Consider the following 23,721-nt stretch of genomic DNA (forward strand, 5'->3'; position numbering starts at 1 on the left):
ATTTCATGGAACCAAACTGAAGTACTGGTTTCGTGGAGCAAGAAAGATCAAATATTGGCAATTATATATGGTCCATCTTAATCAAAAGGAACCACAAACTACAATAATAAAGAGGCTGCTCGGATGAATTCCTATGTGGGAACTTAGAATCAGTCTCTGGATTTTAATTTCTGTTCATGATGTCACATCAAGGTGTCAGTTTTATCCCCATTTTACAGACAATAGCACTGGAGGTTCGCAGAGCATCAGCCAACTGCGCAGAGAGCTAGCGAGGGCAGCAAAGAGAAGTGCGCCAGTTTCTTTGGGCCTGAGGTTTGGATAATTTTCACTCTGCCGTGAACAGATTGTGGTTTATAGAGCCACGTTCTTTCTACCCTATGACCCAGTTCCTAGAGCCACACCTTAGATGCCCTCTCCGGTACAGTAACCACTGGTCCATGCCGTATTCTCTTCCTGAATTCATTTGCTCAGTCTCTGCAAAATCATCTCTAGGAATTCGACCTGTCTGTTGAGGTCCACTCTGAATGCATCCTGGTCTACGACCTTTCCCGAGTTCCTCCTCCTAAAGATATGATGGTATCTTCCTCCCAGGCTCACAGCCCTGGAACCCGGGAGCGTTAGCACATTCCAACTCTACCCTGAGCTCTTGCACATTCTTCCCTTGGAGAGGGAAAGGGCACATTTATTCTGTCAAAGATCCAAACCCCAAAGCAAACCATTGCCTTTGAGTCAATTCCAACTTACAGCAACTCTGTAGGACAGCGGAGCGCTTCCCTTCGAAGGCTTCTACGTCTGTAATTCGTTCCAGAAACCGACTGCTACATCTTTCTCCCACGGGGCACCTACTGGGTTTGAATTGCCAACTTTTCTGTTAGCCGTACAGCATTTAACCTTTATCCGTAGCACGACTGGGGCACCTTGTAAAGATCTTTTACTATGTATTTTAGGCTTTGTAAGCCATACAGGATCTGAAACAATGGCTCGATTCTTCCATCAACAAATGTTCATAAATACATGCATGGGCATGGATGCATTTCAATCAAATTCGACTTCCAAAACCTAGTGCTAAGTAGGATTTGGACTGTGGGGCTAGTTTGCTGATCCCTGTCCTTGCTTGTGCCTTGCTAAGTGTAAGGAACCTAGCCTGGCTTCTTTGTCACGCCTCTCTCCCCTTGCTGTGCTCTATCGCGCCACAGGCAGCACTCATAAATATTTTTAGAACTAAATTATTGATGGTTGGCATCAGAGATGCTCTCTGTTCACTCTTTCGGAGGGCCTGCAAGCTCTGGAGACCCTTGTCCTCCCGTGAGTGTTGTCTGCACATGCCACTGTGTGGTCATGACCTCTTGACCTAAGGTTGATTTCCCCATGGGCTCAGCACCTTTCCCTGGAAGCTTCAAAGGCAGGCAAACTTCTAAAGAGCCATAAAACCGCGTATTTGTCACCTCCTTCTCCCTTCAACTTGGGGGAACCCCTGTAAAGTTGGCACTTGCAGGACATCACTGTTCAGCTGGGCTGGGGCTAATGCAACAAAGGAAAGGAGACAGCCATTTCTGATTCTAAAGAAAAGAGAAAAGTGGGTTGAAGGTACTGAAGATGTCCACAGGGATGTTTCTCTTCTTTTAATTAGCTGGTCAGTGAATGTCATGTGATCTGTGATGGAGAGTCCCTCAAGGTCTTCATTTGTGAATTTAGTAAGGTCCTACACAGGGTAAGTAGGAATCTTTGTGGCGAAACGGTTATGTGTTGGGCTACTAGCTACAAGGACAGCAGTCTGGATACACCAGGCACTCAGGAGGAGAAAGACGAAGCTTTCTCTTCCCATAAGGAGGTACAATTCTGGAAACCACAAGGCAGTTAGTTCTCCTCTGTCCGATAGGAGTGCTATGAGTTGGAATTGACTCAATAGTAGTACGTTTGGAGTGAGTGGTAGGGAGTTTCATGTAGGGTGTCTTCAAATCCTTTGTGTCCTCTCACAGGGTTGATTCCAACTCGACAGTGGCTCAACCGCACAAGACTCCCAAGCAGCCCTGGGGGAACAACGGTTATACGGTTATACGCTGGGATGCAGTCCACAAGGCTGGCAGCTCGACATGACAAGCCGCCCTGCAGGAGAGACGCCGGGCTTTCTACGTCCAGAAAGAGTGACAGTCTCAGAAACCCACCCTGTCTGTTCTAGGGGTCGCTGCCAGTCGGCCCTCAACTCAATGTCAATGAGAGTGAGTGCAACTCCCCCCACCCTTTTTCTTTTTAAAAATAGATTTGTATTCTTTTAAATCAGTTTTAAGATTACAGCAACATTATGCAAAGAGAGAAGCGGCCCCATGTTCTCCCTCTCACCCTGCAGAGACTCCCATTAGTAATAAGCTTGCTTTTGTGTGGTAGCCATGTTACAACAGATGAGCTAAGAGTGATGCATTATTATGGACTTTAGGCTTCCCACCGGCCAGTCCCTCCTGTAGAAACTCTCTTTTTAATAGCATCTGATGTATTTTATGTTCGCCTTCGTGCTCCAAGTTCCTGGGCTCACACAGTTTACAGTAGCCTACCTAGCCTTCCTTCTTACTCATTGGTTGGTCTTGAACTAGGTGAGCTCTGACTCATCTGTTCTAACCTGTCACGTGATAAGATAGAGACGGTGTAAGTACCACTGACGGAGTCATCCATCAATTTGTGACAAGAAGACACATATGAGAATATAAAGACAAAGTCCCCAGGGATATGTAGTGGCCGGCAACTGGCTGAGTTATTATCTATTTTTATGCGGTTCCTTCTACTCGGGGATTTTGATTAGAACATTGATATGAAAAGTGGGGTGTGTTTAAGCGCAAACTGAAGAATAACTCATTTGGGAAGTTTAATGATAAAAGTAACAGGTGATTGATGAGTCCTCTGAGCCTGCCACCCGAGGGACTGCACCTTACTTAAGCAGGCGACCAAATCCACTGTTTTGGGAGAGATTGCATATCGACGCCAAGGATTAGGGACAACCTAGTTGAACCGAGTTAAGAACATCTTACTCTTTGCTGCCCAAGCTTCCAGGCTTTTCCATTCTTGACCACTGAGGATTCTGGGCATAATATGACCCTGCTTGTTGTTAACCCCGCCCACACCATCAGTCTCTGTCCTGGACCCTCACCTAATGCTTCAAGGCTTTCAGAAGTGTCTCATGAGTGAGCTTCAAAAAGTTCGTGGGAAAATTCCTTAACCTTTCATTTCAGCGTCCACACACTTTTAAAAGTTCCTCACCAGCCCTCACCCCCCCTTGTAGACAGTTATTTTAAAGCCTGAGAGATCTCTTGGTAAGCCTTCTGTGTCCCCTCCCCCAAATGTGTCAACTTGACTGGGCCATGACATCCAATGGTTTGGCAGTTATATGATGATCTAATTTGGCAGTTATGTAACCCTGGCAATGATGTAATCATCCCACATGTTAAGATCTTAACGGGATCCGCCAAGGGGACTAAGGATGAACACAACTCATTTACTCAGGTCTCAACCCTGATCTGTCATCAGGATGGTTTCCCTGGGGTATAGTCTATTATCACTTTTTATCTTAGAAACCATGAAAGAAGTTAGAAATAAACATAGAAAGAGAAGCCTAATTATCACCAAGAAAAAAGAATTAGGAATGGAACATATTCTTTGGACTCAGGGTCCCTGCGCGGAGACCCTCCTAGACCAAAGGGATAACTGATGTCAAAACACATGGAGATCTTCAAGGACCACCACGCTCACAGATATGGAGAGGAGACAAGGTCTTCTGCCCACAGCCAGCAGAGCTGATTTCCAGCCTCCTACACATCTGATCATTGGAACTATCCACTTGTGGTATTTCTGTTAAAGCAGCACTGGATCACGAAGACACCGAGCAAACTGCTTTCTGCAGCAACCCTGTTTGCACGCCGGCACGAAAGCTGCTACAGTACTTGCCTTTAAAATGGATCCATGTTTCTATACCCAGACCAAGTTGTATTTCTACTGCTGTCAAAAGCAGACCATTTGATCACCAGTATTGATCAGTATTTATTAGCATTATCTAAGACAACCCCAAAACACTAATGATAAAAATTATCCTCCCACACCCTCTTTGCTTCTTGTCCTGTGTGTCTAGCTACTTAGAAATATAACTCGTAATCAAACCACAGGACAAGGCCATCTATTTCTGCCCTACTCCCTAAATCAACACCCCTGCCTTGTGGATAGGCAGCAGGGAAGGAGAATGGGATGCATGAGAGGAGAGGGTTGGGAAGCAAAGCAAAGCCCACATTCAGTAGGACGAGGGTTGACGTTACTCACATGTGTTGGGAAGCATTGGGGTACAGTTTTGAAAACTGTGGGGCCGAGTCCTCGGGGCCGTGGGGTGCTGCGTGGCTGATCACCATCATAATGGGCCTATGGGGATACATTCTCTTAGACATTTTGAAGTAATTAATGCTCTCGTTAGTGATTAAGTCTGTGAAGTAGTCCTGAAACATACATTTGACACAAAACAACAATTACAAAAGGTGACATTCATCAGATCACATTTGAATACTGCTTTCCTGAGAAGCAAAACTCACTGAATGAAAGGGTTAAGGCCTATAGGCAGGAGGAAGACTTTACCTCCCAAGGCAGCAAAAGACCTTGAACAGAGAAAATTCAGGTGCCCCTTACTTTCTGGGGGTTGCTGGCTGGTTAACATGCAAACATCTTACTTTATAATGCACAACTTAGCAATTAGAAAAGAAAAAAAAAAAGACAAGCCATGATCAGATTTAGCAACACACAGGATATCCACTTCATTCTCAGGCTTTGCTGGCGTAATTCATTGACAAACATCTTTGATTACTTCAAGGGCGGTAAACACCCACAGTTGCAAGACACATACATGCATGTGCACACACGCATACGCACAAATGAAATTTTTTCTTCATTTAAAAATTCACCTGTGGGGATTACCTAGTAATCACTCATCGAAGCCAGTGCCAAAATCTGGGTGCATGGAGGAGAACTGCAGTATTTTATCAATTAATTTTACTTTGAAACACTAAGTTGGGGGAGACTCTGATTTCCTGCAGATTATACTCTGTTAATTGCACAACTAAAGCGATGCAGCTGCCGGGATCCAAGCCTGACTTGTTAATAAAATGACTTAATGTGGAGTCAGTGGGAGTTGGGGGAGGGCTGCTGGAAGGGAGGGAGGGAGGAAAAGGAAGGGGAGGGAAGATAAAGACTTAAATTAAACCACCTGTTCCTCTAAGTGGCTATCACAGGCCTGGAGCTGCCGGATCAACTTCATTCAGAAAGCGCCCGGGCAATGCTCAGGATGTCAAGGGATTCCAGGCATGACGAATCCCATGTGGATTCAAGGACCCGAGCAGCTGCACAAGCAGTGCGGGAGGGATGAAGTCTGTCACGCTGTCATTGTAAGGGCCAGCCTAGAGGCTGTCACCTTTTCCCGTGAGGCGATCGGGTTCGTTCCTGTCCTCACTTAAAAGATAGAGATGCTTTCTGCACACACGACTCTTTGGCCCGTAATCAGCTGTGGTGATGGGAATGCACTGCTGCTTTAGATTCGGAGGGAATTGTGATTACCTTGCCCTCCTCGGGACAACCGGGAAAGAAAGGTTAATAGCTTGAAATATAGCTTGAAGAGGGGCGTGCAAGCCTCCCTATAGATAAAACAAGACAGCAGTGACAAGGAAGGTACGCTGTATGAATCCTGTGCGTGCATCACAACGGGGCCACGGCCTGTGTGAGTGGTTGAGCCAACCGGGGCTTCATTTCCTTCGTCTTTTAAAATGAGGGCACTGCTCACGCTGCCCTCCAAGGTCCCCTCCTGCTCTCAGCTCTGAAGAGCTTAATAATAATTGTGGATTCATTTGCATTCAGAGTTTTCTGAGGGCATATGAAAGGTCAGAATTCATACCTTAATCTCCAAACAAGTCTCTTGTGCTCAAATCTGGCGAAGTGTAAAGACACCGATGTCCTCAAATTAAATCAAGTTCCCTGTCTGCACTCACTACCTATTGATTTTTTTCTTTCTCTCTATAATTGTAGTCTTTCTGCCAGATAGCACAGTCTCGGCTTTCTCTCAGATAATGAAGGAGGAGCAGGGTCTGGCTAGAAGACTGAGAGACAGTCTAGGCTGGACTGGCAGGCTAAACTCAAAACTAGTCTCCCCTTATGCTTATAACAAAAAAAAAAAATCAGTTTCACATTGACAATCACAAAGGCTTTGTGAATTTTTAAATCTTATAGCATTCAGTTGCCGGGGTTCAAGGACCTCAGAGCATGCCTGGGCATGGGGAATTTCTCTCAGATGATTTGGAAACCCTCAGATGGCGGGCACAAGAGACATTTGTGGACCCTCTGCCATGGGACAGGTATCCTTGTCCCATCTACTGGGCTTGGTCAGACTGATGAAGACAAGTAACGCGCTTTCCTTCCCAGCCTTCGGACATTGCTCTTTCTTGTCTGGCTTTATTTCTACATCTAAATCGGAACACATTGGCAAAGTATACGCTCAAGTTCAATGAATAAGAAAACCAGGCAAGATGAACATTTGATAGTGTAGACAGGGTCGTCTGAGGGGGGACTTGCCTCCTCCCCAGCAAAAACTGTCACAACAGAGATCGGGGGCATCCACGATTTTCTTGACGACCCTTTCATCAGAGGCTGATTGCCTTTCATCTTAATGAGTTACAAACATCTCTAGACAAGGGCAGTGGTCCCTGAGTCTTTTCCTTGCCTGGAGTTTAAAGGGCTCTGCATTTCTTGTTCTAATAATGTGAGAACATAGAAAGGCTAATCCGGAGGCTGGGTTAGCTCACTGGAAATGGCTTTCCTCCCATTATGCACAAAGAAAATTGATGCAGTGTAAAAGTCCTGAAAATTACCTTTGCATAATCAAATCCATGTTTTTCTTTGATGCCGTTGCGACAAACAGTGTAATTATAGAAACGAGAATTCTTGATTAAGCCAAGCCACTCTCGCCACCCAGGAGGGATATAGCTGCCGTTGTACTCATTGAGGTACTTTCCAAAAAAGGCTGCAAAGGGAAGGGGAGGGAAAAAAGGATTCTTGTTGCCGATGAAATAATTAATCATAAATGTGTGAATACTTTAAGGTGAGATAATGACTTCAAGGAGAGAGAGTAAAGCAAAAGTTCACACAGGTGCAATAGCTAATGACGTAGATGCATTTTTCTTATGAGTAAATGAAAGTACTACCCAAGTCCAAGTTCAGTAGAATCGTCATAATGATCACAGGAGTCTAGTTACTTCTATTTCTTGTCGTTCTACAGAAGCAAAAGCAAAATGTACTCTTGTGTTAGGTTGAGGTTGCAATCAGGGATTGTAGCCCGTGTGAAATTTGTAACGCTGCTACTAAACAAGTATAGGTGAGCTGAAACGTTCAACTTCTTCATGAACCACATTCCTTAACTCAGTGTGTAAGGTTGACTTTAAAAAGCATTGAAAATTTTTGGGGTTTTTTTGCATACCCAAAGAGAATAAAATTTCTAAACCCAAGAACCATGGTAAAACTTCACATTTTATGGGACATGATCATGATTTGTATGTCATGTATGTATTTTGTGGCATGGGTGTTTATGTCATGTGTATTTTATGTACATCTATTATTAATGATCAAAACTTCTGTCAATCCAGGGTTATAGCATAGATGACTAGGAGTCCCTGGGAGGTGCCTTGGCTGCTAATCAAGAAGCTGAAGGTTCAAGTCTACGTTGAGGTGCTTTGGAAGAAACATCTGATGACCTAGTTCTGGAAAAAAATAAAATAAAATCCCCCAAACCACCATTAAAAACATAATGGGGTAAAGGTCTAATCTTACACATATGGGTTTGCCATCAATCAAAACCAAGAGGACTGCAACTGGTTTTGGTTACTTAAATGCAAGGAGAAACGTAGTTTCTGGAAGACTGTTTTGAGAAGTACTAACTGATGATGAAACCAGATCCCAAATTAAGGCATTTTATTAGTATTGCTATTCAAGCATGCATTTCAGAATCTGTACCTTATCCAATGTTTCTAATGGGACAGTTATTTAACTTCCTCTCATATTTGATATACAACTATTCCTTAACTCAGTTGTCCAAAATCAGAAAGAATCCTCCTCCTCCACACCTTCCAATTTAATTATCTTCTCAGATGCCCTGAATTTCTCTTCACGGCATAAGCCTGTTAACCAACCTTGGCACCTCTGAGACGCTTGTGAGCCCATGTGCTCCTGTAGATTTTCCCGCTGCAATTGGTCTCCCATCGATTCCCCTTTCTGTAATCCCATGGAGACACTGGCCAACATTCAAAGGCCAGGCTAAGGGACCTCTCCGCCCCCACCGTCACCCGTCATTCCTTCGGGAGCCCCGTTCTGCTCACACTAGCCTTCTGCTCAACTCTCAGGAAGACCCTCGCTGCTCACAGAATACGTTTGAACTCACTAGCTTGCCATCAAGGTCTACCAAGACCAAATCCCCCTTTCAAACGCTATCTCACATTTCTCAGTTAATCGATCTTTCCAGTTAATTTTTGCCCTGTGAATCTCCACCTCGATGCTTTCAATGCTGTTCCTTCTATTGCACTCTCCATGTACCCTCCAAAGTGATGCCATTTCCCAGAATGCCTATAGGCTTCAGACCCACAGCACACATTTTTATGCCTCTACTGTTATCTTCTCCTTTTGTCTGTGCTGTAGGGTGTGCTCCTATATCAAGCATAAAACAAGTTGCCATCAAATCCAGTAGACCCAGGGTGACCCATGCGTTTCCAAGTAGAAACTCTGTGGTTTTCACAGCTGATCTTTCAAAGTAGCTCTCCAGGCTCTTCTTCCAAGATGCCTTGGGGTGAGCAGCCTAACATGTGAACCGTGGGCACCACTCCAGGGCATATATAGGACCATCAGAGTCTTGAGGACAAACATTGTCTCTTTTTGTTGGATCCTCCCCATCTCCTTGTACATAGTAGAGGTTTCACAGTTTCCTGTTTCTTGAGCTGGGGTTCATGGACTCAATGTATTTTAGGATTCACTAGGAGCTAGATTGCTTCAGTTCTGGGGGGTTTGTTTTCATTTGAATGCTGATTTTTTTTTTTTTTTTTAAAACTGATTTGGTTCTATTTCGGAAGTTGGCATTTCTTTGTTTTCTTTGGAAAGAGTTTGGCTTTGAGTTTGAGAAACACAGCAGTACTTGCGTATTTGTTGAATAAATATTTACTAATTGCCTCAGTGAATGAGTGGATCAATCAAATAAATCAGCCAACCACCTACTGCTCGAGATTTCCAAGGGTCCCCGAGCAGGACCCATGGCAGACAGGACCTTGCTGGGTGTCCCAGTTCTTTCCTCTAGCTTACTCTCCATCCTGACAGCTTAGGCCATGCCTACTGCCGTCTACTTGATTCTGACCCAGAGCAAACCCGTAAGACATGACAAAACTGGGTTCCCAAGGCTGAACTATCTATGGAAGCAGACGGCTACACCTTTCTCCCATGGAACAGGGGGTGGCTATGAACTGCAACACTTGGGTAAGCAGTCACAGGTTAACTGAGATGCCACTAGGATGCCCAATACATAGGGAAAGGTGGAACCTTTTTTTGTTGTTGTTTGTTGTTGTTCTCATTTTGTTCTCAAAGAAGTAAAGAGCACAGTGGTTAGAAATGCAAACCCTGGCACCAGCCTGCCTGGATTCAAATTCTGATGTTGCTGCTTGATAGCTATACATCCATGGGTAATTTACCTAACCCCTTTCTGCCTCCTTCTCTGTAACAAAAGGATGGCAATAGTGGCAGGGATGTTGTGAGAATTAAATGAGTTAATATACTTAAAACAGGGCCTAGCATCCAACAAAGGCTTAGTAAGTTTCACTTAGTAAGTACTACCAAAGGTTGTCCCTTAGTAGGGACTAGGGTTGGAGCAGGTTCACGTAAGTCCACCCAGAGGTGCTTAGGAAGACAAGCCTCACCCTAACTGCTGAACCACTAGCCATTAAAAAAGCTGATGGAACCCAGTTCAACGATGACCTCTATGGGATTGCCATGATGTGAAATCAACTCAACTGCAATTGGGCAAGAGCTGTTGAGATTACTATTGTTACCAGCACCACCATCATCCGTGTCTACTCGATTCTGCCTTCTGGTTTTAAATAACTCACCATTATGTATAAGTTCTGCACCTGCTCATTTAAAAATCCTTCTGGAGCTAGTAGAGCCTTTATTTTATTTCCCCAATCTGACTCATGGGGGTGGGCACAACAAATTCTCCCCCACGGGGCTTCCATGGTCCTCTCTTTATTCTGACTGCTGCCTTCAGTTTTCATTGATGTCTGTACTTCTCTTCCTTCTCAAAGAGCCATGCCAAGTCACTCCTGCCTCCCTCTCTTGTTCGACTTCTTAGATTATTTTGTAGTGTTTTCCACGCATCGCCATGGCGATTGCCCTTTGCCTTAATCTTCTTTCAAATGATTCCTTTGAGTCTCTTAATAGCCCTTTGCTTCAGGACTCCCTCCAGCTTTTCAGTATCTTTATATTAATGGGGTGTAAAAAATGTTCCCAGTATTCCAGATGTGTTCTCACCCGAACACGTTCCAAGACTGGCCATTACCTCTGGAGTCACAAGGCAACACCTCTGTGTTCACCGCCTCAAGTTACTCCAGCCTCTCTTAGCGCCTTTGGCCTTGAGACTCATTTGTAATCACCCCTGGCCCCTTTCCGTGTTTCCTGGCAGTGCTCTGCAATTGATTATCTGGGCGTCTAATTATTTTCCTCCAGATGTAGTAAATCTCTTTTTCCTCCTTCAAGTGAATTCCAGTTCCTTGCCCATGTTGTCAGCATTTGAGGCATCATTTATGTGTAGGCTGAAGCTTCTCTATCCTTTAGTATTGGTGATGAAAGCCGACTTAGTGCTTTCTGGGTACAGCATGAATGCATCGCTTACCTGTCATCTAGAACGCTTTTTTTGGGGGGTTGAAGTGGGGGCGGGGGGCATTGTTAAACACGTCCCTTTACAGCTCTTTAAGTAGGGAGGAAACTTGGAAGAAAGATCAGAGTATAGTCTTTGTTGTTTTAGACCATGTTACTTTGCCCAGGACTATCTGCTGCATAATACTTTAAAATTTTTCTTATACTACCGGAATCAAAAGCATCAATTCATAAACCAGCAATAGTAATAGTAATGTAAGTAATAGTAATAGTGATGTAAGTATATTGATGCTATAGAAGTCAAATACTAGTCCATATAACAGATGAGTCAAATTTTTACTCCATGTAACTGATGGATTGGGGGTGACCGGACTTCTAAAAATATATATCATTTTGAGTCAGGTTAAAATGCTATATGATTATGTCAGCTTGTGTATATGTCTGATTTTTCCCAACTAGCTTCTAAGTTTAGTAAAGGTAAGGATTATACTTATATTTTTCGTAGCCCACAGGTGCCCTGGTAGTACTGTTGGGTAAGTGTTGGATTGCACACACACCACAAAGGCAGCAGTGTAAAATGACCAGCCTCTCTGAGGAAGAAAGATGAGACTATCTGTTTACATAAAGGATTACCGCCTCACGTTTAAACTTTACATAGGGTCGCTATGAATCAGGATTGACTCAACGGCAGTGAGCTTGCGGATCCCAGCCGAATGTCTAGTGCAGTTCCAAGCACGGGGAACAACGCGTGGTTGTTCCATGTAGTTCACCAAGTGTATGCTATGCCTTCTATGTCTGCTGTGGACGTTGCTGTTGAAGGTCGAGAATATTAGAATTCATAAAAAGAATGCTAGTTTGTCTTGCTTTGAGCCTTCATTAAAAAAATTATTGGGGAATACATATACATGACTTATTATAAATAATAGAAATGTTTTATAACCTAAACCACAATACCTATTGCAGTCGCATCCATTGTGACTTAGAGGGACAGAATAGAACTGTTAATCTTTACACAAGTCGTTGACCTCATCTATCGCTCGGGGAGCAGCTCAATGGCAAATTCAAACCACTGATGTTTCAGTAGCAGCCCAATGCTTACCCTGCTTCACCTCCTGCGCTCCCTTTGTGAAGTCAAAGTTGATCAATTTGTTATGAGACAAAAAGATTTACTGTAGATCTCTGTTAGATAGTAACTCTTCCACTCACATGATATGATATAGAATGAGTGATATTGAATTCCAATGTGATTTTAAATATTGTGAGCTATGGTTCTAATTTGAACACTACAATTTTAAAAAGGAATCAGTGTCATACAGTGATTACAAGAGAATTATAATAAGGTAATTTGGGAAGGGACAATAACCTTAGAAAGCATTCTAGCCCAATCTGCCTAATTCCATAAGCCATAAGTTGGGACACTGATCTGTTTAAGGTATTAAAGCAAGTTAGGAGCAGGTGCGAGGAGCTAGGACATGGCTTCAGGTCTTCCCAGCTGTTGGTTCTGGCTTCTCCCTAACACTTGATGTGACTGCTCTATTACAGATGATTATTTTTACCTTCAACTGTATGCTAGGTTTTATATTCAGGGCTATACCCTCACAAGAAATTTAAATTAAAAAACTTTTTAGCAGCATCTGTAGGCAGGACATTCATTTTCATGATAGATGGCCCTAATAATACCCCCACTTCTTTTGTCATAACAGAAAATTCAATAGACATGTTACTGTATTTTTCCCTTTCTTGGACATTTAAGCTCTTGGATAGTCATATTTTCCATGAGTAAAGTTAGAAAAATTTAGGTTGCAGCCAGTCCAAAATTATGCCTCTGTTCTAAAAGGGAAAAAAATGTCACATAATAGTAAATACAATATTAGATCAATCTGATTATGGTAGGTTAAATCCACGTATTCAGGATACCTCCCAAAATAAGCCTCTTCATAATCCACCCTCTTTGTGTTGTTCTTTATGAAATGTATTGCTGCCCCGAGCTTGTCTAGATAGGCATTTACTCATAACGCATATTTCAGTTTCCTTGGTTATCTTTCTTTGGTTCTCAGCACAATGTTTCAACAATACACTCATTATTAGGAAACCAGGAAAATCTTTACACATTCCCATTTTTCCATTTTTGTGTCTCATAATTAAGGAATGCACTCATTCAATACCTAATTACCAATTCTCTTTATTTTCTAAAATGCTTATCATCCCGATGTGCTTATTTGTGTATTTTCCAATGGGCCTCTGGCCAAGGTTGGATCAATAATGAGTGCCACAGAGTCATCTTTTCTCCCCGTGCATCTGGGAAACATCACTTTTTTCTCCATCTAAGATATATTTAACTTATATAGACTTTTATCATTGTCATTTCAATCTTCGGATTTCTAATCTTTCTGATTTACTAATCGGTGCATCAACATTCCCTCTCCTGCGGTCCTAACATTCTCCTAAGTGTTTAGAAAAGTCCATGTTTCCTTTAAATAATTCTTTTGATTTTGAACGATGACTCACTATGAATTCCACTATTACCTAAGCGTCCAGAGCCCTGGGAAGAAGACTGGCTGCAGAATGGGATCTGGTTTCCAGGAGCAAGTCTGCTCTCCCTGAAGAAGGCAGCTAGCCGAAGGTGGTCAGCTGTGCTGTGCCACAGGGCTGGGAGTCTCTCTCTGCCCCACTCTCGACTTGACCTGGAGGTTAGGAGCCGTTCCGGAAAGAGCCCTGGAGACCACGGTCTGGTGCCTGCTCTTTTCATGATTATTTCAGACCTGTCACTCTAGCAACTCACTTTACATTCTGGTTTAGGTGTGCTTGTCGGAAAATAAGGGAGGGGAACCAAACTGTCTATGTATTTCACTCACCTTCTCGGAATCCATTGAAGAACTAATGGATTTTGTATAAATGAAATGAGAGAATACTTGGTATTTTAGAAGCAACCGGTTTGTTTTTCTCTTGGGGACCAAGTGACTTTTACAAAGGGTGATGTTTCCTCATTTTTGCCATCTAGAAGCTACGTGCAGAATATGCCATATTTATCTACAAGACCATAACCTGCAGTTGTGCACACCAACCTTCCCCTTGCCTCTAGCTACGGTAGCTCTTATTCTGTGAAGATTTATGTGCTTCTGCAATGAGGCAGGATGGGCACGTATTTAAAGAAAAAAGATAATGGATAAGAAAGCAGCTTTGGAGCTAAAGGGTTGGGCTCTTTCCACCACTGACTAGCTTGGGACCTTTAAAAATTAGCCTTTTATAAAAACAGTTTCTTCATTGGTGTTGGTTTTGGTCTTAGGTGCTAATTAGTCAGTTCTAACTCTTGGCAATCCAATGACTACTAGAACAAAACACGTCCAATCCCTCTATCATCTTCACAATCCATCTCATTTTAAGGGTCTTCCTCTTTCTCACTGCCCTCCACTTTAACAAGCATGTTGTCCTGCAGGGACAGGCCTCTCCTGATAACATGTCCACAATATATGAGACGAAGTCTTTCTACCCTCACTTCTAAGGACCATTCTGGCTGTATGTCTAAGACAGATTTGTTTGTTCTTCAGGTAGTCTGTTCAATACTCTTTGCCCACACCATTATCGATCGCTTCGATTCTTCTTGTCTTCCTTACTCCAACTGTCATAGACATATGAGATGACGAAAAACACAACTTGGCAGGCATTAGGCATGAAAGTGACAGTGCGACTGTTCCGTACTTTAAAGAGGTTGTTTGTAGCAGATTTGCCCATCAGTGTGTCATTTGATGTCTTAACATTGATTCCATGGGCAGTGGTTGTAGAGTCAAGTAAACTGAAATTCTTGACAATGTCAATGTTTTCTCACTTTATCTTCATGTTCTCCGACGGTCCTCCAACTCAGGGCAAATCCCGCCATGAAATATTAAATGAAACATTGCTCAGTTTTGCACATTCACCACGATTGGAAAACTCCACAGGGCTTTCAAGGGATGATTGTACTAGATTACCACACCTTTCTTCCTAGTCCATCTTAGTCTGGAAGCTCCCGTGAAATTTGTTCAGCTTCACAGCAAGACTCAAGGCTTCACTGACAAATGAGCTGTGACTGCACACGGGCATGGCCTGGGAATGGAATCTGGCTTTCCTGCATGCAACCTAAGAATTCCAGCACTGAGCCACACTCCCCCCTCTTTTGTTAGTAACATGGGATTACTTTGTTAAAAGAACAAACATTTTATCTTTTCAAGGTTACTATAAGAATATGTTGATATACGGGGGCAAAGTGACTGTCACAGAATAGGTGGGTCAACAACAAAAGCTGATTCTCGTTTTCCCTTTCCTGAATTAGCACTGAACCCCCCTCTACCACCACCCCCCCACAAAAACACCCCACAACAACCCTAGTCGTCTATACTTACTGAGCCTGACAGGGTTCTCTTTCCACCTCACATCTCCTATTTCTTTTGATGGACACTGTACACATCACTATGAGAGTGGTGACATTCTAATCCCTTCAAGTTTGTATGCTTGCTACCAGAGAGCACCTTACAGCGAGCCTGGAGTTGACAGCACTGATTTCACACAACTCTTCCCGTGGACAAAACACACTGGTGGTCAGAATCAAGAACCAGGCATTAGGGAATTGATTGTTTACCTTGCTTCTGAGTTGATCACATAATATTGGAAACCCCCACATCACTTATGAAACAAAGAACATTTCTCATTTGCAAACCCTACGGGGATGTTTGATGGGTTTGAAAATTGCTTTAGAATTCTCAAGTGGAAAGTTCTATAAATCTAAGTGAATGATGCAAACAACAACAACAACAACAATCCCCACACTCAGAATAAGGCCTTCTGTACAATCCAGCTTCTTTCTTCAACAGAGACAAGCACTCTTCAGATTCATGGGAGGACCAGCCTCCGTGAGTACAGATTTTTTTTTTATGAGTACAGATTTTAAAACGCCTATGAATGACAACACTATCATTTTCACAGCCAGTAATTTCATCCATCAATAACAACAAGCATTAAGTGTCTACGGGATATGCTGCAAAGAAGCAAATGGCCACATATCTACTGAGTACAATAGGAAAGATTAATTTCATTTTTAAAAAAGGATTGCTTAAAAATATATATTTGTCTGAAATCCTTTACCCTTTTGTGGGGGTTTTGTTTCAACTTTTTATTGTGGGGGCTTCCATTTCAGATCGTCCTTTTTTTATTCAACAGCTTAAACTATTGATACCTTTAAACCTTCACAATTTCTTAATGGTGACCAGAAAATCATTCTGAATGAGCTTTCATGATGGGATGTTTAATTCTAATGACTACATCTAGGTGATTCTGAACGCCCCCCCCAAAAAAAGAATTCTCATACTGCAGTCCCTCTATCAACATCCTTCTCCTATGAATTAATAATAGTCAGGAAAACCAAGGGCAACATCTATATCCCAAGAGTAAGGGCTTTGGGACAACATAACTATTAGTGCATGTGGCAGCTACATAATCTCCTGTCAGCTTGAGCGAAGGGGTGGAGTCTAGCCTGCCAATCAGGTCATAGCCATGAGGCCTCTGTGTGGGCATGGCCTTCTCCTCAGGATTCTGGGAGCGCCTGTCTTCCTCCCTGGAGGCAGGGGCCTGGGGTGGGGGGAAGGGAGGCACACACACTCGCTGCTTGACATTTTTCCAGTTGACAAGCCACATAGAGACACACTGATGGAGCCTGAGCCCTGGAGCTGGCACTGAGATGCTTCCATTGCCACTGGATCTACAAGACTTTCCACCCAATGGCCTGTGATGTTCCTGTATTTGGCATCATTAGATGGCTGCATGAATCTGAAGAGGAATTAATGGACTACTATCAGACATATGGACTAATATCAGATTATGGACTTGATCTGGATTGGGCTGGGATGCTTTGTTAATATACAAACAATCTTGGATATAAAACTTTCTCTTACACATATATGACTGTCAATGAATTTGCTTCTCTAGTCAACCCGGACTAACGCAGTACACTGCTTCTTTCCCAGGACTGTCATAAGGTTCTCTTGAAAGAACCCCTGACTTTCAAAAAAGCAACTAATCAAAAACCCGTCTTGCCTTGAGTAGTTTAACTCTGTCAGGAGGGTTATACTTGCTTTCCTAGAGGGTGAAGAAGAACACTTGAGATCTCAAAATGACCACAGCGTAATCTACAGAAACTTTTCATAGCCTATTAATTATGAATGACCAGGTAAATCTTTAATATACATATCATTGGTTTAGTCATTTGGTTATTCATTGGTTCAATGAATAATCACTTTTTAACAATGTGAATGTAATTTTATTCAAAGTGGTTTTTTTATTTAGTACCAATGTGTTTTGTTTTTAATTATTCTTTAAAAAAATGTTGTGACATTCAATGGCAGAAAATGATAAAACATCTTTTTTTAAGAGATACTAAAAGAGAAAACAAAACAAAACAAAACCAGATGTGCCCAGGGTTTCTTTGGAAAAACCATGTTGGTCATCTATGGTGTCTCAGATTCTGGGCTAGGTGCTTAATAGTTTGAAAAGACTTCATGATTCTCATGGGAACAAGCAATAGGGATTTACCAACATTTAAGCCTCATGTTGTGCCATGATCCCTTGAAATTTGGAGGGCGGGGGAGATTTTAATTAAGAAAGCAAATGGATTGAGAAGTCCCCTGTTGAAGGTTTTTCTGGAAAGTTCCAACCACTGGTGGTTCTGGTGGACATAACACTTTCATAGGGTGTCCACTACGGACTGCCCTGCACTTCCTTAAGGAATCTCTCACCGGTGCATTCTTCAGAGTACAAAGGGAACACAGGGAGGACATCAGCCGAGAACACAAAGGACAGAGAGGCTTTGGGGAACTTCATCCATTTAATTCCATAGTAGACTTACCTGGATCTAAGAGGCACCGCCAGGGGTTCATGGACTAGACATATCATCCTTTACCTGTTCTGTAGCCAGTGTTGTTGAGATACACCGCAAATGTCCGAGGTTCGTGCAGTGCCTGCCAGGACGGGGAGGAGCAATTCTCATTGTTGGTGTAGACATTGTGGTTGTGCACATATTTCCCAGTGAGCATGGAGGAGCGGGATGGGCAGCACATGGGCGTGGTCACAAAGGCATTGATGAAGGTGGCCCCTCCATGCTCCATAATTTTTCTTGTCTTGTTCATGACTTGTAGGGACCCTGAAAGGCACCATGACAGCACGGCTTAGGAAAGTGCAGAATACGAGCACGCAGTTACACTGTGTTACTCAGGGCACCTCTGGTCCTCTAGTTTCATTCATTGCCCTCCTTGGCTGAAAGGAGTCTATAATTTGATCTGCTTTCATCCCCCACCCCACGCCCCGCCAAAATTAAACATTTGGAATCCTACCACGTCAAGTATTTTGCAAAAACAATAAGCACATTTCAGTCTCCTGCTTCCTAATCACAAAGGAAAAAATGCAGGCTAATCTGATAATTAAAGCTAAAACTTTTGATTCAGAGCAGATTCAAAGGCCAGCAGTCTTATGAAAATTACCAGAGAACAACTGCCTGTTACACAGAACCCCCAAATCCCCAATGCAGACACATGCAAATGCTACGACATTGTGGTGATTCCCAGATAAGTGTTTCTAGCTGGATGAGAGAAAAGATGAAACAAGATATTTTCTCTATTATGTGAAAGGCTCTCTAGAAAGCCTGTATTTAATTAAAAGGAAAAAAAAATCCTCAGTGTAACTCGGTATCCTCCAGCTAGGTCACCAAACGCCTGCCAATTTTTCTATCAGGTCTGTGTGCCACCAGTTTATATTTTGATCTGTTTGCTTGTGATTTTTAGTGAGCGGTTATTTTCTTGTGAAAGAGCGGTGATTCCATTGCATTCAAAAGTATTTACACAGTAATAAAACATCCCATCTTAACTGTCAGGATGCAATTATAAAACAAGATTGCTGAGGAAGAAAAAAAATCAAAACAGAAACCAAAAACCAAAACGATTTCAATGACTCTACCCAGTCAAACACAGGAGCGGAACCACATCCAAAGACTACAGAACAGCCGAGGCCAGAATTCAATAGTTCTTTCGGGACTTGTCAAGAAATGCACTGCAGAGCATTCCAGCCAAGACCATTGTGTGGACTTTTGGAACCTCCATTTCCAGCAGGTCCACTCCTTCTGAAGAAAGGGAGAAAGTCTATGCAGTTTTCCAGCAAGGAAGAAGGTAATGCAAGCAGGGGAGCCCTTCGGGACAGAGGAGAAGCCACGCGGTTGTCCCCCGCAGTCACAGTGAGTGACATTCCTGACTTATCATGTGGTAGCTTGAAGCCAACAAGAACAGGAGGAAGGTTTTCTATGGGGAACTTGTTAACACCGCCTCATAGATGCTTCAATTGGCTGTGCCGGGAACGGCTTTTCTTTTCTAGTTGATTCTCTTTAGGGGATCAAGCAGTCTCTTTTGTAATCAATGAACAACATCTCGTGTACTGAGCAACAACAACATAAATGGACATTCTCTGCCTCTGAACCTCAGTCATATCCTTCTTTGATACAAGCTCAATTGCTAACCTAAAGATCAGAGGTTTGGGCCTACCCAAGATTACCTTGCAAGGTGATCTAGTGCCGCCCTCCCTCCCATGCCCCAATCAAACAACCTGGTTATTGGGAGCCCTGGGACGCACGATATCCATGGGGCCACACTGATTTGGAATCACTCCACGGTGTCTGGTTAGGTTTGGTTTGGGATTTCTGTAGGTAAGTACCTAGATGCAAAAATTTCTTGGGGCTATTTGCAAAGTAACACACAAGAGAGATTGCAAATACAGAAGTACTAGTACCTTTGAAACTTGGAGAGAAGTGTTTAATTCGATTTCTAAAACAGGTGGTCATAGACCGCAGGAAATGATGCTGGATGAGTGGATGGCTATGGGTGCCTGGTGGCTGCTATGTACAGTAAAACAAGTGGTGTGATGGGAACCGCACATTATTTTCCTGAAATTAAGAGGAATATGAAGAATTCTCTTGGTGAGAGGCAGCGTTAACAGGTAGTCTGGAGGCCAGGCAGAAACATGTTTGAATAGATCAAATGACGGCAGAACAGGTGCTCGGTCAAAGGCACACGTGATATGTATATATGTGACATGTGTTGAAGAAGCACAGCTGTGGTTATGGTCTTATGTGGACCGGAGAACCGAATAAGGCTGGTCTGTCAAGGATATCAGTCAGGGGCTGCTGAAACCATCGAACCATGCGATCAGACTCTGAATCGAATGGTGCCTCTCAAATATGGCCACTCTAAAGGGAAAATCCCATCGACACTGTGAAGCATTAGATGGTTCAGTGCTCCATGCATGGATAGGAAACTGAAGGTGCAATGGTTTCACTGATGGTAAAGAAGTAATTACAAGGGAAATGTGGCAGATAGGAATCAAAAGAGGTCCATCCATTTCAGAAATGTTGTGTTTCGCATAAGCAACTTCAGAAAGTTCATGAGAAATTTAAACATTATTTTTCCCCACTAACTTTTTGGAAGTCGCTCACATTTTGTTGCCTGGTCATTCTGGAGATACAGAGGACTGGAGACATGAGCTTGGAAAGAGACTCTGAGATAGAAACGGGAGGTGCCAGATTCTTTGTTTTCCTCTCCTCTGCAGACAGCGGTAATCATTTCTTATTTGAATTCCTTGAATTCTGGGGAAACTCGGTCAGCAGGGGTGACTGGTTTCCACTGCCCATGAATCTCTTTGAGGATCGTGGTGGTTTGGTAGAATTTTTACTTTCCATACTGGTCTCTTAAAAGTCTCTACTCCTGGTAAAGAATCACTGTACCCAGAAACCCACAGGGGCAGTTCTACCCTGTCCCATAGTCCAACTAGTGCTATGGCTAGTTGGTTGTGATTTGCTAAATCCAAGAAACCCTGGTGACTACATGGTTAAATGTTCAGTCGATTCAAATGCATGCAGCAGTTCTATGGGAGAAAGGTCTGGCGATGCGTCCTTATCAAGACAAAAATGAAATCCAACCAATGGCCAGAGAGTCGATTCTTACTCCTCGGAACCCTGTAGTACAGAGTAGAACTGCCCCAGAGGTTTGTGAACTGTGGACCTCTCTGTTAATGGTTGAGTGCTTAACCACTGAGCCACCAAAGCTCCTTGATTGTGGTTAGCTGCCATCCAGTTGGTTCCGACCCGTAACGACCCCAATTGATCGATGTACCACAGAATGAAACACTGCCTGGTCCAGTTCCATCTTCACAAGTGGCAACGTTGGAGTCCATTGTTCAGCCACTGTGTCAGTCCACCCCATAAGTCTTCCTCTTGTTCCCTGGCCCTCAATTTTACCATGCATGATGTCCTCTCCCGGGGACTGGTCTCTCTTGATAACACATCCACATCTCTGGGTGAATGCAGCGAATGTGCACAGGAACGCACCCCATTCCCTCTGCTGAATCAGAATGCACAGGGAGCCAAGCAAAGCGCACCTCAACGTTTCCTTCTGACTGCAGAGTGAGCTACATTGGTCCGTCATACTGCCTTCTACTCCATCCATCGCCCCCAGGAGGGAACCCTTGCGTTTTCTCTAGGAAAGGGCCAAAAACTATTCTGCAAGACAAACTGAACAAACTTGTAATGAAAACTGTTGAAAATTGTTGGGACAATAGTCTCTCCTATAGTTGGAAGAGTTTAATTATGTTTTAAGCCCAAATTCCTTAGTCCTCAGGATGCCAGGCCTCTGTTCTCTAAAATGCAAACAGTGCTGGGCCTTAGTCATTAGAACCTTATTTCATAGAAATGACAAGAATCTGAGGCTGAGACCTCAAAACAAGACCTGCAAGGTGGAGAGACAATGTCCTTGCACAATGGATGGATGGATGGACTGTGATCAGAGCTGTACAAGCCCCCAATAAAATGATTTAATATAAAAACAAATAAATAAAATGCCATAAGGTTGCAAAAAAAAAAAAGGTGGAGACACAACAATGAGACGAGAGGCCTAAACTCAGGTGAGAAAATCTGGATTTGGGCCGCTGGTTAGCTTGAGCAAGCCAGCAAACCCTTTTGCTTGCATTTCTCAACTGTGTGATGGTAACTAACAACAACAACAACTGGCATGCTCTAGCTGAAATGTGTCGGGTGAGCAGCTTTGTACAGGTAGCTGTGGTTTTCCTCTGTGCTCATCTGAATCCCACCAGGGTATATTCTTCCCGGCCTTTCCCTCTCTCTCTCACCCTCTAGCTAATCTCCATCTGACTTGCAACAGCTAGATAAAGCGGGATAAACTACACTTTCCCTATGTTTTAAGCCTTCAAATGTCGATGTTGGCTTACAATAAAAATAACGATACAAAATCTTTTCCCCGCCCCCATGCCATCACCTCACTCTCCCAGCAGGTAACAGGCTGCATTGCTGCTCTAAACTCTCCTACCAGGTGGAAGGCTGGACAGGCCTTCTATGAAGCTGGCTGTAATTACGATGGTGTAACTGGCACACGGACACTGCTGACTGGGCCTGACTTGAACAGAGGAAAGGCCCAGGCCACAGCTGAGCCCCAGTAATGCCAAGAAAAGTTGTCTCAGTGCCAGAACCCCCGGTTGGGGCTGGGGATGTTTGCCACTGCTCCTGCAGAAATGGGGGATCCTGTAAAAGCAATCAGCTGTGGACCAGGAGGCGAGGTAGAGTTTGGCTCAGCGGTGAGGAGTGGGAGATGTGGTGGTTCTTGGAAATCCTGCCAGGTTTCCAGTTTCTGCAGAGTTAAAAAAGCAAGGCTCTAGGAGTACAGTGGAGTATGGGATGGGTTATTGGCACTGGGCAAGACCATGGCAAGAAATATAAATCATTATACACACCCCGATGGATTTCCTTCTAAATCATCTCGATGAAAAGGGAGGGAGGGAGAACATGTCTCATTAAGCTGAAGGATTCTTTCCCATTCCAGATTCACTTGATCTTAGCGGGGATCATACGCACTGGCTTCCGAGCGGCGGCGGCGGCTCGATGTGGAGTCTGGGTTGCCTGATGAGTGATAGCGCTGACCGGAAAAGCAAGGGGGAGGATGGCGCAGGGGCAGGCAGTGTTTCGGTCACAGTGGCTGTGAGTGGGAACAGCCTTGACAGCACCTATCAACAATACACGCACTCACACCTGAACAATGCCTTGAGTTGTTGAAGAAGTGAATCTAGGAGGCATTTCACCTTTCCCCTCGAGCAGGGGTTCTCAACTGGGGGGTCGAACTACCCTTTCACAGGGGTCGCCCCATTCATAACAGTAGCAAAATGAGAGTGATGAAGTAGCAACAAAAATAGTTTTTTGGTTGGGGGGGTGGGGGGTGGTGACCACAACATGAGGAACTGTAGGAAAGGGTGGCGGCCTGAGGAAGGTGGAGAACCACTGAACTCGAGTTATGCAATTTTTCCTATCCAGCCAGGCAGGTTAGGATGATTGTAAATTGCCGGATGTTCTTTGGCAAGAGATAAAATGTTATACATATGCAAAGTTCTAGCACTTTTATCATCGAATCTCTCCTGTGCATTACTTCACAAAGTATTAATATTTTATTTTCCTCAAAGCTGAGAAAGTGGAGAATGGAACAAATCTTTCTTTCCCCTCTGGAGTTCATATACTCTGATCAGAGCTCCTTCCAGCCTTTGCCTTCCTATACAAAGAGGTATATTGTTTTATTCTTTTCCAGTAGCCAAAGCATTCTATTCTAATATTTGTAATTGGCCTTCTAAGCCTTTCTCAGTCAATTGCGTCTTTCTGGAGGCATGGTAACCAGAACTGCCTGCAGTCTTACAGGTGCAAATGCTTCAAAGCATCGCAGAGGCAAAGGCCCAGTCAATCCCTTG

The 23,721-nt window shown here is 43.5% G+C and overlaps 1 protein-coding gene across 4 annotated transcripts in view; it reads right to left on the bottom strand.

Annotated features, from left to right (window-relative positions):
• Positions 1–23,721, bottom strand: part of SULF1 (sulfatase 1) — a 191,879-nt gene that overhangs the window by 53,844 nt on the left and 114,314 nt on the right. For all 4 annotated transcript variants that reach the window (XM_045286492.1, XM_045286497.1, XM_045286507.1 and 1 more), the window contains 3 exons: positions 17,843–18,082; positions 6,882–7,033; positions 4,300–4,469 (listed from right to left, as the gene is read on the bottom strand). In XM_045286492.1, the coding sequence (XP_045142427.1) occupies positions 4,300–4,469; positions 6,882–7,033; positions 17,843–18,082 (562 nt within the window). The remainder of the gene's footprint in view (positions 1–4,299; positions 4,470–6,881; positions 7,034–17,842; positions 18,083–23,721) is intronic.

This window comes from Echinops telfairi, unplaced genomic scaffold (assembly GCF_000313985.2).
Source record: "Echinops telfairi isolate 266 unplaced genomic scaffold, ASM31398v2 ScPeMD7_1;HRSCAF=3_0, whole genome shotgun sequence".
Classification (NCBI taxonomy): domain Eukaryota; kingdom Metazoa; phylum Chordata; class Mammalia; order Afrosoricida; family Tenrecidae; genus Echinops; species Echinops telfairi.